The following is a 14,101-nucleotide window of genomic DNA, read 5'->3' as shown; positions in this document are numbered from 1 at the left end:
AATACCGCCAAAAAACCGTTAAGCCGAATATTCGGCTCACCGAATAGTTGAGCCAAGTATTCGGCCGAATAGGCTGATTATTTATTTTTCAATTTTAAACAATAACATTATTGTCAAATTTTCCAAATGAATTTGGATAATTTATAGAACAGCCAAAAGTAATGTTGAAAAAGCTACACAAACATAAAAAACTTACGGTTTCAGTTAAGCATCTTAGGTGTATCCGAGTATTTTTCACTGTAGATCGTACAGGAGAATGCTGACAAATATCGCTTTATACTTTGATTATAGTAAGGTTGCCAGAATTTTTTCCACTCCCATCCGGGCCTAGCAATTCCGGGCATTTTTTTTTTTCAAATAAATGTGGCAAAATCCGGGCATGGATTTCAATTTTTCAAATCCCATAACCGGGAAAAAACCGGGCAAAATTTAGGTGTTATTATATATAAAAGCACAGAAAAATGCAAAAAAAATGAAATTAATATTTAATTATTTTGCAGACTTCCAAAAACTTTTTGGAACACTTATCTATTTAAAGGTTTATAGAAGTAAATCAGCGAATTTATTTGAAACAACCGTTGAAAATTTCCATACCGTTAATTGATTTTACTGAAACTTACTCAAAAACTTTGATTTTTTTTTTGGTTTCTTTGTGAAAATTGTGAAAAAATCCGGGCAATATCCGGACTTTTTTCACGATATCCGGGCAACCGGGCCGGACCGGACTTTCTCGAAATTTTGCATCAAATATCCGGGCAAACCCGGATAAAACCGGGCAATCTGGCAAGCTTAAATTATAGTTTATTTTAGATTTCCTTGAAATATCTAGGCTAGCTTATAGATTCAATAAAGAATTCAAGATAAGTCAAATCTGGCTGGTATACCCAGATGTTGATCAAAACTTCCCGGATTTGCCCGATTTTATTCAAATAATTTGCTAAATCAAATAAAAAATTCTGGTTTTTCTTTGAAAATTTCCAGATATTGTGCTCAAAAACGATTTTTATACAATACAAAATGAATATATATTTTGTTTTTAATCCGTAGATACGATTTTAATAATGCTCCTGCGATTCAATGAAAACAGTCAAATTCAAGTTATTTTCTTTCGCTTTTCTATTGTATTTTTTGTTCTTAATTTTGTTCAGATTTCCCTTTTTAACAATTTTTTTCTTAGAATTGTCCTGATTTGCCCAACCGTGTGGTTGAAAGTATGGCATGCTTAAGGTTTAAGCACAGAATGTTAAAAATCATCGTACTTTTTAACAACTATTTTTGAGATATCTTGCTCAAATTCGACTTTAATCTAATTCGATATCAAATAAGCAATTTCAAATTGCTTGGCACCAGTTTCGACGTGTCTTTTCCCATATATCACAGGAACGCCCTTGAACGACAAGCGACAGCGTTGTCTTCTCTCGATGGCGTTTTATCTCAGCGATGAGCAATGTGGTACATACAGAAGTGATGATAAAGTTCAATGCTTCAGTAGTAGTAAACAGAATAAACTAATCAAACCCAGGAGATGAGGTAGGTTGCCATGTAAAGTTTGCTTTTAGCTTTTTCTACGGATTTTCTACGAAATATCGAAAATAATATGTCATCAAAAAATCTGCATGTTTTTAGTGTTTCATCTAATCTACTGATTTGAGAAGTGTGCAATCTGTGTTGTAGGATAATTGGAACTATAATTCTCATATTATCAACATCGTGCAAAACAAAGACGGTATATCATTTCATCCAATTTATTTCCTACCCATCACCTTACACTTCAGCCACTTCTTGGATCCATTCACGGACGGCCGAAACCCGGGCATACACTCCCGGCAGGTCGGGTTCAGCACAACCTTGACCCCAGGACACAACTCCCACCAGACGCCCATCGATGGCCAGTGGGCCACCGGAATCTCCCTGGCACGAATCCTGACCTCCTGCCTTGTATCCGGCGCAGATCATCTGTTCCGTTACCGGTCCAATTTTCGAGTACGCTTCGACGCATTCCTGCTGGTTAACGGTCGGAACGTTTGTAGCTCGCAGCTGCTGGTTGTCTTCTTCGGGATTGTGGGTAGCTCCCCAACCGGAAACGATCGACATGGTTCCATCTTCAATGACCTCATCGACGGCAGCTAGTTCGATCGCCTGGACAGTATCGTTGTATCCGATGGCTTCACTCAACAGTAGCAGGGCGAAATCGAAGTCAGCCGTGGCATCGTTGTAGCTTTCGTGGGGGATAACTTCTTCAACCTGGATCAGTTCTCCGCCATCGGTCCGATCGGTGGATCCAACTCGAACGGTGTACAGACTGGCATCCCGATTGGTAACGCAATGAGCCGCCGTCAGAACCCACCGATCAGCGATGATCGATCCTCCGCAGTTGTGGCGACCGTTCTTCTGCAACGACACCTGGTACGGCACCTCGGCAATTTCGATCTGGAATCCTCCGACGATTTTGCTTTTGCTCACGTAGCGTGCTGATGGAAGAAAAAAATGTCAACTCAATATAGAGAATTGTTTTAAGTTAAGAACTTACCATTCGCTACCGCCAGGAAGACGGCGCACAGGGCCAGAAACAGAAGCTTGGTCATGATGGATCACCGCGATACGAATCTTCCTTCCTACTAAGTTAACCACTGGAAGACTCGTGAGTTTGTAGAGGAAGAGTTTAGCCTTCACGGTTCTTTTATAGTAAGTTTTATCTCTCGAAGAGTGGTGTTTTCCAACCGACCTCTTGAGAGTTCCAGATTAGAACAACTGGAAAATCCTTCACCTTGCGTTAACCTGTGGCGCACATGGGAATCCACTTTGCGAAGTTCAAGAGCTTTATGTAGGTTTAGTCTCTTGAGCACGTGTATGTTAGATTGATTGTAGTAGGTGGTCCTTCAACTGATTTGAGCATTTTCAATCAACCGTTCAATTGATAACATGCATTATCTTATTAATTGGTTTCCTAATAGGGAATTCCTATTGACGTTTTACTTTTGTAGTAAGGTTTTTCGTCCTGCTTAACTTACCTTGACCTTTCTTAGTAGAGTTTTTAAAGTTAACCGAAAAAATATTATGAAGTTTTACATTGCTCAGGTCAAACCTTTATGTCACCGAAATTTGGTGTATAGAAACCCTGAACACCCATATCCAACAGAAGAGCATTGTTGCCGTTCTCAGTTAGCTGCATTTATGGTTGTAAGCTGCTTCGAAACTATGTACTAGAGGTGCATCATCTGAAGGATGCACTCTCCTTACTCTATCCCTCAGTCATTTTCAAGCTGCATCCTGTTGGCGTGCAGCGCAGTTTATACATACTACATTCTGTGAGCGACTAGTTAGTACCAACCCCAACCCCCTAGTAGTATATATTGGGATTTTGTTTGCGGCAATATGCTCCCGATTCGTTACAAATTTTCCATCCAAAGGCATGGCTTCGTTGTTGCAGTTTATTCTTTCATAGATAGAAACATAGATATATACCACAGCACAAGGTGTCGTCTGCCCAGCCAAACTGCTGTCAGAATCGGCTGGCGCGTGTTTTATGTATAAATATGTGATCCTGACCCAATTCTAACCGAGCGAGCTCCGCATATCGTCGTTATCTACTACCGACCATGGATCTGAATCCTCACTCACCCACCACCATTTCATTGTATTCAATCAAAACTAACCTAGTGCAAGAAGAACGATGATGAAGAGAGAAGTCGTCGGTAGTCGAAACATCACCCAAAGTATGATGGGGTGGTAGCAGAGATGAAAAATGTGAGTCCTGTCAAAGTGCATAGGTACTGAGATAGCATACAAAAAAAAACAACTATCCAGACGATTTATCCGGGCTCCATTATCCAAGATACCAGAAAAATATCGATTCACTTTTCCTGCTATCACCAAATAAAAAAGTGGTCTGTCCAGTAAGAATTGCTAACTACATAACTCACACGTAGAAAAACTTATCGAGAATTATTAGCAATTGAAAGCCTTAAAATAAGAGCTGAACTTAATAGCTGTATTCAACCAACGAACGAATATCGAATAACTCACCTTCTACTATTAAGGTATAATAAAAATATATCAATTTTTAAACGTTGCATCCATAGCTCTTCAGTGTTGCATCAGGGTGGCCAGCGAACCGGGAAAAAAACCGGGAAAACCGGGAAAATACCTGGAATTCCAAATCAAAACCGGGAAAATTATTTATGGATTATTACATATACTCATACATAAACCTATCAAATCCTAAAATTCCTTCATTTCATGATGATGAAACTTTTTCTCTGAAGTTATCCATAGTCGCTTATTTCAGGATTGTGAAGCAAGAGCGGGAAAATGTCTGCATATTCTATTCATTAAAAAATCTTAAAAAATGGATTTTTCAACTCAGCGCGTACATTTAAGCACATAGAAAAATCGCCATAGAAAAATTTCTCGAACCATAATCTATTTCTTAGCTCACGCATCTAGTGCACTGCAGTGAATGTAAAAAGAAATTAATTAAATAAACTTTCCACAACTGTAAAGTATTGATACGTTAAGTCTTGGTAGTTAAAATAGACCTTAGAAGTCTGAATGAAAAATTAAGTGAAAATTAAAAAAAACCAAACGCTGCGACTTTTTAGTTCTGATGTGAATTCATACGTTGAAACCAGACACCTCAAAAACTAAGATTTGAGCTAACATCTATCTTATAAAATGAATTATTATACATTAATTCAGATTTGATGATGTTCGAATTTGCATCAGGAGGAACTCATTTTGTTTTTTTCAGAAAATCACGTTATGCTGTAACGAAACTTGAAAAAAATAGCAGAAATCTCACAAACACATTTAAACTGGGGAAGTTATTTTAAAGAGTTTCTCAAAAATTTCAAGATAATTTGGTAAAAAAAAAATTATATTAACCAGGTTACCAGACTCGCGCCAGCCTATCCACTAGACCACATCAGCGCTCTGTGTTGTGGTTAATAACACTAGTTTACAAAATTTAAAAAAAAAATCATGAACTTGATTGACCGACAAATGTTTTTAATGTAAAATCGGGTGCTGAATCCGAAAATGAAATTCAAAAAAAATCTCAGTAAAACAGTTTCTGAGTTGTGCTCCAAATATAAAATTTTGAAAAAAAAGTACTTTTATAAGGTTCTAATATAAGGTTGCCAGATTGCCCGGATTTATTCGGGTTTGCCCGAATATTTAATACTAAATATAAGAACAGTCCGCCCGACCCGGTTGCCCGGATTTCATTAAAAATGCCCGGATTTTGCCCGGATTTATTCACTTTATAATCAAACAAAAAAAAAAGCAACAACTAACACCTCCAAAACGAAATTTTTTGAGCAAGTTTAAAAAAAAATCATGAAAGATTTTTTGGAAGCCTCAAATACGGTTCAAAATCTATCTATGAATTTTGATGAAAAAAAAATTCTTTTAAATTTTTTCTTGATTCTTGTTGAGGAATTTCTGAGTTTTCACAAAATTTGCCCGGATATTGCCCGGATTTATGATCGTCAATTTGAAATCGAATGTCCGGATTTTGCCAGGTTTTTATATAAAAACTTCCCGGTTTGTCCGGCCCGGATACGTATTGAAAAAATTCTGGTAACCTTATTCTAATATCTCAGACTGCAAAACACTAATTTGATTTTTTTTTTTTGCGTATGATCAACGGTATTGTTGATATTAGTGAATTTATGATAGAAAAAATGATAAAAATTGTAATTTTTCTTTCATCGACAGTTTTAGACTGGTTACATTTCAAAAATTCAATTTTAATTCAAAACAAAGATTTTAAGTGATTATTTATCAAAGTCGATGGAAAATTGATGGAGTTATTGTTACTTTTTTCAACAGTAGATTTTGAATTTTTGAATGATTTTACGAATCGCAGTGTACTAATCTGAGTATATGAAGAACTAAACATGACAAATCTCACTCGCTCCAAGCTATAATTGCTTATTAGTTTACCAAAAGGTCACATGGCAAATTTCAAAAAGATCTGACCACGGGAAGGGGTTGCTTGAATCTCAAGTGTGAATGGGCTTATAAGGTATTTTGCTTGGGAGAAGCAAAAAATACTAGTTTTTCATTATTAAGTTTTGTCTTCACTAACCGACTGCTTGTTATGAATAGTTTTCTGAAACCCTTTAATAAGATAAATATTTCACCGGAAGGCTGCAACGCAATTGGACTTTAAACGAAAAAGCTATTGCGGTTCAAAGATTTTATCTTGGCAGTTTGTTTTCCAATCATTATTTTGTATCTAAAATCAAAATCTTGTATTTATGTATTCATAAGTTCCTAAATTCTGTCGCAATAAACGTTCTACTTGTATAAAATTCCTCTCACAAGCAATTAGGATCAATTTGCTTGATCACTTTCCAAGTCATTTAAAATAAAATTATGAGAGTCTGCCTGTTTAATAATCAAAAAACGATTCTTGTACCTCAATCTCTTCTTTTCAAAACATGCTCGATCATTTCTCGAGTTATTAAAAAAAAGTATGGGTGCACCCTAGAGTGCCCCAAATAACCCGACTTTTGAAAAAGTTATGTGCTGCAGGCTAAAATTAATCCTAGGCCTGGTGCAAGATCTCATGGCCAATGCGATCTGGCCCAAATTTGGCATGAGATCTTGCACTAGGCCTAGGATCAATTTTAGCCAGCAGCGCATAACATTTTACGGGTTTTGAATTTCCCATACAAATTTGGGGCAGTCTATTGCACCCCTCTCCCTTTTCAAGCCCCCCACTGAAAAAGGAGGAGTCTTAAATTCTTATTTCCATATTCTTTTCTATGACAAATTTGACTTCATTTACTCAAAATGTTATCGAGTTATGCAAACAATTTATGTGATCCCCCGCTTCTCCTACTGGAGGGTACCCGAAAAAGCATAGAAACATTCTCCATCCCGAAAACCCTTTCCTATAAAAGTTGGGTATGGCTAATTCTATGAATATGCATCAAAAATGTACGAGGCTCCCGTCTCCTCTTCCTATCTCACTCAAGGGTCCCGAATAGTTATAGAAACATTATTCGTATCAAAATACAATCCCATACCAAATTCGGTGCCTTTCGAATGATAAACTCTCGATATTTAAAAAACTGTCGTGGCCCCTTCTTCTTTTCGTATTTGTGAACTGGGATCAAGCGGGGGTCTTAACAACCCAACCATAGAGTCTTTTTCCGTATCCCAATATTCTCCCTTGAAAAATTTAGTTCCATTTGCTCGATTATTTCAAAAATTCTAATAAAAATTGTATGGAAGTCACCCCCCCCCCCCCCCCCCCATCCCATGTTTCTCTAATGAAAGGTAGGAAGAGCTTCAAACCATCTTGAGAACACTTCGTTCACCCAAATACTTTTGCATACCAAATTTGATACCCTTCGCTTCATCATTCATCGAATATTGCAAATGTTTGTATGGGCCCTCTTCCTATCCTACCAATGCTGATCGGGAGGAGTTTCAAACAATCATAGAACTTTTTCCAATATCCAAATATCCTCCCAAGCCAATTTGGTTCCATTGGCTCGAAAAGTTATCGAATTTTGCAATCAAAATTGTATGGAAGCTTCCCTCCCCCTTAAAATCTCTCCACTGGAAGAAGGGGGGGGGGTCTCAAATAATCATTGAATCATTTCTCGTATCCAAATACCCTCACATGCCAAATCTGGTTCGATTTTCTTGACTTATTCTATAGTTGTGTTAAAAATTGTATAAGATCGCCCCTTTCCCCTTCCGATTTTTCCTCTGAACAAAGGAGGGGTACCAAACATTCAGAGACATTTTTTTTCGTAGCCAAATTCCCTTCCACGTCGAATTTGGTACCATTTGCTTGAATGGTTCTCAAGTTATGCAAACATTTCTTTTTTTACTTTGGAGATCCTCTCTTCCAGTAAGAGGGAGGGGTCTCAAACTGTAATAGGAACTATCCCTGGCCTCAAAAGCACCCACCTGCCAAGTTTCAAGATAATCGGTTCAGTAATTTGTGAGTCTATATACGGAAAATGAAAAAAGGTAAAACTTTTTTTTTATTCACCCTGCAAAAAGGTAAAATTTACCTTTTTCGCATTCACCTAGCAAAATAGAAAATAATATTGTTTTCCCATTCTCTGATTTAAAAGGTATATGTTAGCTGGTTTGGTTGGTTTCTTCAATAAAGATAAAAAAAAACAAAATTCGTTCAAAAATTGATGTTTATTAATGATAAATAGGGACTTTTCCTAATAAATTATGTTGGAATGCATCATCGTTTTTATTTAAAAATATTGTTGAGCCACGTCCGGGCTATCTTTCTCCGCCAGGCTCGTGGCAATTCGGCTCATTCATGTCCTTCGATAAATCCGGTCAGATCCGGCTTTTCCGGAAAGATCTGGGGGATGCTCCGAAATGACATGGAAAACACTAGGGAGCTCTGTTGGCCAATCTGAAACAAAAGCAAAGTGTTATGACGAAAACCAGCACAACTAAAGAAATCTACCGTTCTGTTCCGATTTCCACATATTGGACACGAAGCAAAACTCGTTCCTGAATGACAAAACAGTTTAACCTCAATGAACGGGTTCGGCAAATTGTTACCTTTTTTCGAGTTGAGTTGTTCTTCACCCTACTACGAGGTAAGATTTAACTTTTTTGAACTCACCCTTTTTTCTCGGTGAATTATACCTTTTTTCCAGCTCGATTCAGGTAAACTTTACCTCGCTGTGAGGTAAGTTTCACCTCGAAGAAGTAGAAGTTACCTTTTTGGCTATCTCGGTAAATTTTACCTTTTTATTATTTTCCGTGTAGGAAACAGACAGACAGACAGGCAGAAATCCATCCATTATATAAAATTCTCTTGTAACGGTGTTTGTAGTACTACTCCTCTGAAATGGCCCAAACGATTCAAATGAAATTATTTTTAGAATATTCTGTAGGCATGCGAATCGGTTTATATCGAATAATAATAACAGAAAGTCGCATCGATTGTCCGTAATAATTAAATTTGTAGTTATTTGAAAAAATTAAAGTCATGGCATCCATTTTTTCGAGATTTTTTTTCCTTTGGGCGGCTTGTTTTTATATAAGGGTCATTCCATGTCAAGTGTACACAGCGAAAAAAAAAAAAAACTTTTCAAAAATTTGCCGAACTTGGCCAAAAGACTTTCTGAGACCTTCAAAAAAAAATCCTCAATTTTTGACAATGATACGCTCACCCCTCGTTCCAGGATCCTCCCTTCTTTTTTTTAAGCTTTGAAAAATCTCCAGATTGAAAAATCATACTAGGGTGATTTGCCAATCGTTGTCCCCTAACCCATTGTTGCACAGCATGACTTAAATTGTCAATATTTCAGCTGTTTTTCAACTTTTCCTCAAAAATAATACCGAATCGTGTAATTCGGAATGTTTTCTGATGAAATGAGGCTTTTGTGATATTTTCTGCTGGTAAGTGTTTATCTTACGACAGTTTTAATTTTTCTTGTTTTTTTCGCGTGTTTTTTGTGCTAATTGTTAACAAAAACCTTAACATTCCTTCTACGGCAAATAAGGTTTTACGTCAGAACGAAACATTTTTCGTATCAGTTTTCTATACGAAACGTTTGTTGGACAATTTTAACACCATGATTTTGAAAAAAAATTATGATTCATACTTAACCAGAAAATATGTTGGATCGTGCAACAATTGGTCCGCTCAATATCCTCCTGCCCCATTGTTGTACATAATTCCGCTGTAAAATTTGTTTGGAAATTTCAAATTTATTAATTCGTAAACCTCCAATAACTTTGTTTGGTTGTTTTAACAGCTAAAATTAAAAATAAAAATTTTGGAAGCGATTGATTAAGTCCTAAATTATAACAACGTGTTTTGAATTAGTAAAGAGGCTTGTACGGAAAAATCCAAATTTTCATTCAAAAACCATCAGAGATGTACTGAAAGTTCAAAAAACATATATTTGTATATTTAAAATATTTCTTGGTTCTTGCAATACATTGCATGTGAACAAAAACTAAACCTATCTTGTACCCCAGAAATGATATTCTTTGTAATACAAAATATTCAAAATAGGTAAATATTTTTTTAATTTTAGGGTTTTGACAGCTAATTTTAAAACTGGTAGACCGGATAATAATAAGATTCGCATTATAATGCTTTGCATAGCTATAAGTTTGATGATTTAAAACTTTCGCAAAAACATGTCATGAAATTATTGAAAGCTTCAGAAAGCAAATCCTGCAATTTTACAATACTTTTCAATGGATCACGAATTTTTATTTCGAAATGCTTATTAATTTTTTCATGAAATACTTTGCTTCTTCTCATGCTGGCAAACAATTAATCTTAAGAAAGGGAAAAAATCTATAATTTAAAACAAAATTCATTTCGAACTTATTTGAATTTCTTGTATATGCGAAAAGTTCTTCTTGCATACAAATTGTCATACAAAATTGAACACATTCATTGACTACATGCAACTAAAACAACTCGAATTGTCTATTGATATGGCATGTTTTTTTTCTGAATAAGTGGATATTCACGTCTACTTAGAATTTTCACATTTTTTGCACTCAATTTTGATTTTTAATAATTAATTCTATAATTCAAAGACACTTTATACATCCATAAATATATTTTTTTTCACCGTCAAATCTTAAAAATGAAGTTTTGAAATTATTAGACTCGTTGAAAAAACTTATGCATGTTTGAAAGTCGGGCAATTTGCATTGTCTGAAAAGCGTCAAAGTCAACTTAACTGCATTGGCTTTGAGAGACTACTTTTTTATCAGATTTATTTTGAAATCCTTTATCCCGAGCATTTACTCAACATTTTATGTAAAGAATCTAAAAGCTGCTCTGAAAAAAAATGTTTCTCTAATTTCGTGACGACAAATCTAAAAGAATTCATTCCATGTCAACAGCGATCCCCTTGATATTGTTATTAATATTGTTAGAATATTTTACAGGAGGAAAACTACGACCCTTAATCCCAAAAACTAGAAGTCGGAGGTTGGAAGACCCGAAATATTACTTATCTGACGTGCAATTTTCTCAGGAATTCGAATCTGCTGTCGAGTTCCCGTCACTGGGGACATCTATGTGAAGCTTTATTCGGCCCTTATCATCCAGAAAAATAAACAGTCATAGCTTTGTGAAACTTAATTTAATCCAAAACAGTTTTTCAGCCGGAAAACTCTTGAGAAGCATTTCTATGTGATGTGATTGTTTCTGAAGATTGATGAAATGCTACAGAGGTTACATGAATTACAAATAAACCCACTTATACTAAAAAGATATTTAAATCAATTAACTTTTCGAAAACATAATTCTTATACAAAATTGTATATCATGAGCATAAATCAGTCAAACGATCTGAAATTATGGGCGTGATTGTGTCCATTTTCAAGTTTTAAATTGAGATTCATTATGTAAAAATCGATCGACTTCCAAGTGAGTCCTTAAACATTTGATTTATAAAATCGCATCTTCTTCATAGGGGTAAAAGGGGAACAGTTCACGTTCTCTAATCTTTTCACCTGTTAATAGCCACTCAAAAATTAAGCATTAAATACCTTTCAGTTCATTCTATGGGATTTTAAAGACATAAAATTTTATGTTGGTAGCACATTTAAAGAAAAAGGCTCAACACTCCACTCAAATGGCTTTGGGTAAATAAAGAGGTGGGTTTGAGTTTCTGAGAAAACTTCACGTGTGATAGATGCTATTTCAGACACTCAAACCGGTGGCTTTGTGTTTTTTTTGGGCCCGAATTGGAATTGGAAAGTGCATTGGACGGTTTATATGGAAGACCCCCCCCCCCCGCCTCTCCCCCTCATAAGGGGCCGTCTAAAAATTAGATTGCATTTGAACTAGAAGTTCCCATAATAAGCTTCCGTAACAAATATCAGCCTATTCGACCTCATGGTGACTGTTTTCAAAAATGTGCAACCATTGGAAAAAATCGGACAACATTATGCACGACGCAAAATTTGCCTGTGCAACTATTGGGCAAAGACAAGCTGTTTTAAATGATTTTTTAAATTTTTATGTCACTTTTTTCAAACACTTGAACCTTTGGATCTTGTTGACCAATCCTGTATGAGTGCATCGACAAAAAAAAATCGAGTGAATTTGGTAGAAATGACTAAAATACAGCATAAACACCAAAATCATGTGCTTAGCTGTGCAACGATTGGCAAATCACCCTATAATGAGAAAATATGCGTTGTTTAGATTTTATTAAAATGTATCGATTGATTTTTTTTTAAATAGTGACGTCAAAACACAGCTTTAAAAATAAAACGTTATTTTTATCAAGGAATTGAATGCCTACCAGTTTACTGTCAAACACGAACTAACAGTTTAGACACAAGCCTACGGATGATGAAAATGTGGTTCAGTGTTTTTTTCATCAGTGATCTTAAGTTAGGAAAAGGCATTGTTCTTGAATTGTTTTGAATTTAAAGATTCCTTGGGTCACCCCGATGTGAAGTTTTCTCCACTGAGAGTAATTCGTCAATTTCCGATTAAAAAATGCTTTTTTTAACGAAGAAGTATTTTTCTTGTTTCGCTTGAATGCCATTCATACCAACATCATTTTGCTTGAGAGCTCGAGTCTTTATGCCATTAGTGCTTTCCCAATTATACAATTTTTGGCACAGTACACTTCTCAGCGCATTTTCGGCACAGAGATTTGCTAAATAGACATTACATTTTAGCAACCTCTTCTATGGGTGTAGCAAATATGGCGAAACTGTAGATAATATGTCTCTTAAAGTGGATCAGTTTTTCGATGCAAAATTCATTCGCGAATTTCAATTTGCACCCCTGGAGTGATTCCATTAGACGCATTTATATGACAAAACAACAAAAAAGCAACATATAAATTCCAACCATACCATCGTTATACTTGATTAAAAATTCATTACTACGCATCTTTATCGATATCCTCATATAAGATATACATATGTGCATAACTGTACAGATAACGCTTGAAATCCACGATATCATCCATTCACCTTTTTCAAGCTTCCAACCACACTTGCATGCACCCGTCGTGTGTTCCAGTAATAAAACTTTGTTTTGCACCTGTTCCCTTTGCGCTTACTCTGGCAAACCAATCATTCACCTGAAGTTGGTAGTAGCGCGCCATCCGATGGTAAACACACCCTTTCGGATATTTTCCTGTCCCTTCGCAGTTATCAACCATATCGGGCGGCGCAGCAGTAACACGGTGGAAAAACTGCCGCTGTATTGGTGTTACTACGTCGTTGTTTTGAATTCCGCCTCATGCAGCAAAACAAGAATGACGACGAATTTCGCAAGTTTGTAGATTGTAGACTACTCTTGCCAGTTAGAAGTAGCTATATCTAGGTCTAATTGGCTAGCTCCCTTGGAGAATCAGACCGATATGTCGGTCGAGGGAGACACGACCGACGCTGATCCCGCGCAGAATTTCTTGTTTTGACTAGCTCATGTAAAGGTGTTGTAAGGGGCTCCAAGTACCAACGATTACAACGTTACAATTACATTGGAACGTGTAGTGTTTGGTATTCTTTGAGCAACCCGGATTCGCGGTACTGACCATGCTCGAAGAACTCTTTGGTGAGAGGTACTGGGTGGTGGTGCTCATTTTCTTCCTGTGCGTTCATGTTGTGATGAATGATGTTGCCAGTTTTTCAAATGTTCCGCGGTAATCCTCTGTTCATGATGATGTAAAACACATATGTCTTCTTCCAGCAGTTAGCATGATTTGATCACCTAAGTATAGCGATAGATAAAGCTTAGTTCTTTTAGAAATGGGACACTTTCATTTGCTAATAGCTCGTTAACTAGTTATTGGATATTGAAAATTTTGACAGCATTTTGTTGCCTGTAAAAAGTACTATTCGACCTATTTTTTTCAAAATTTAAAATTTACGCGTTTTTGAGATATGTACGATGCAAGAGAAAAAGAAAAAAATAATTTTGCACAGTTTCCTTGAAAATACGTCATTATCAAATTGATAGCTGACAAAACCGTTGATTATTCAAATAATTTATGAGTTTTTGTGGTGGATAAGTAAGCAAACACTGTCAATAATGTCCACAAAGTTAAAATCAAGCATTGGAGAGAAGCACATGATCGGCAACAACGGTTAAGGATCA

At 36.1% G+C, this 14,101-nt stretch overlaps 2 protein-coding genes across 9 annotated transcripts in view; one reads left to right on the top strand and one right to left on the bottom strand.

Annotated features, from left to right (window-relative positions):
* The window catches only part of LOC129742680 (mucin-19), a 652,529-nt gene that overhangs the window by 48,566 nt on the left and 589,862 nt on the right, over positions 1 to 14,101 (top strand). The window lies entirely within an intron of this gene.
* On the bottom strand, positions 1,732 to 2,656 carry LOC129742698 (trypsin 3A1-like). Its single transcript, XM_055734639.1, has 2 exons — positions 2,531 to 2,656; positions 1,732 to 2,471 (listed from the first exon to the last, which is right to left on the bottom strand). Exons 1-2 carry the CDS (start codon positions 2,583 to 2,585, stop codon positions 1,765 to 1,767), a joined length of 762 nt encoding a protein of 253 aa, XP_055590614.1. The 5' UTR covers positions 2,586 to 2,656; the 3' UTR covers positions 1,732 to 1,764.

Source organism: Uranotaenia lowii, chromosome 2, assembly GCF_029784155.1.
Source record: "Uranotaenia lowii strain MFRU-FL chromosome 2, ASM2978415v1, whole genome shotgun sequence".
Classification (NCBI taxonomy): Eukaryota; Metazoa; Arthropoda; class Insecta; order Diptera; family Culicidae; genus Uranotaenia; species Uranotaenia lowii.
The sequence above is the reverse complement of the archived record's forward strand: the minus strand, read 5'-3'. Positions and strand labels throughout refer to the sequence as shown.

Coding starts and splice junctions, on each gene's coding strand:
- LOC129742698 (XM_055734639.1), bottom strand. CDS start 2,585: ATGACCAAGCTTCTGTTTCTGGCCCTGTGCGCCGTCTTCCTGGCGGTA. Junction 2,472..2,530: donor CTTCCTGGCGGTAGCGAATG/GTAAGTTCTTAA, acceptor TTCTTCCATCAG/CACGCTACGTGAGCAAAAGC.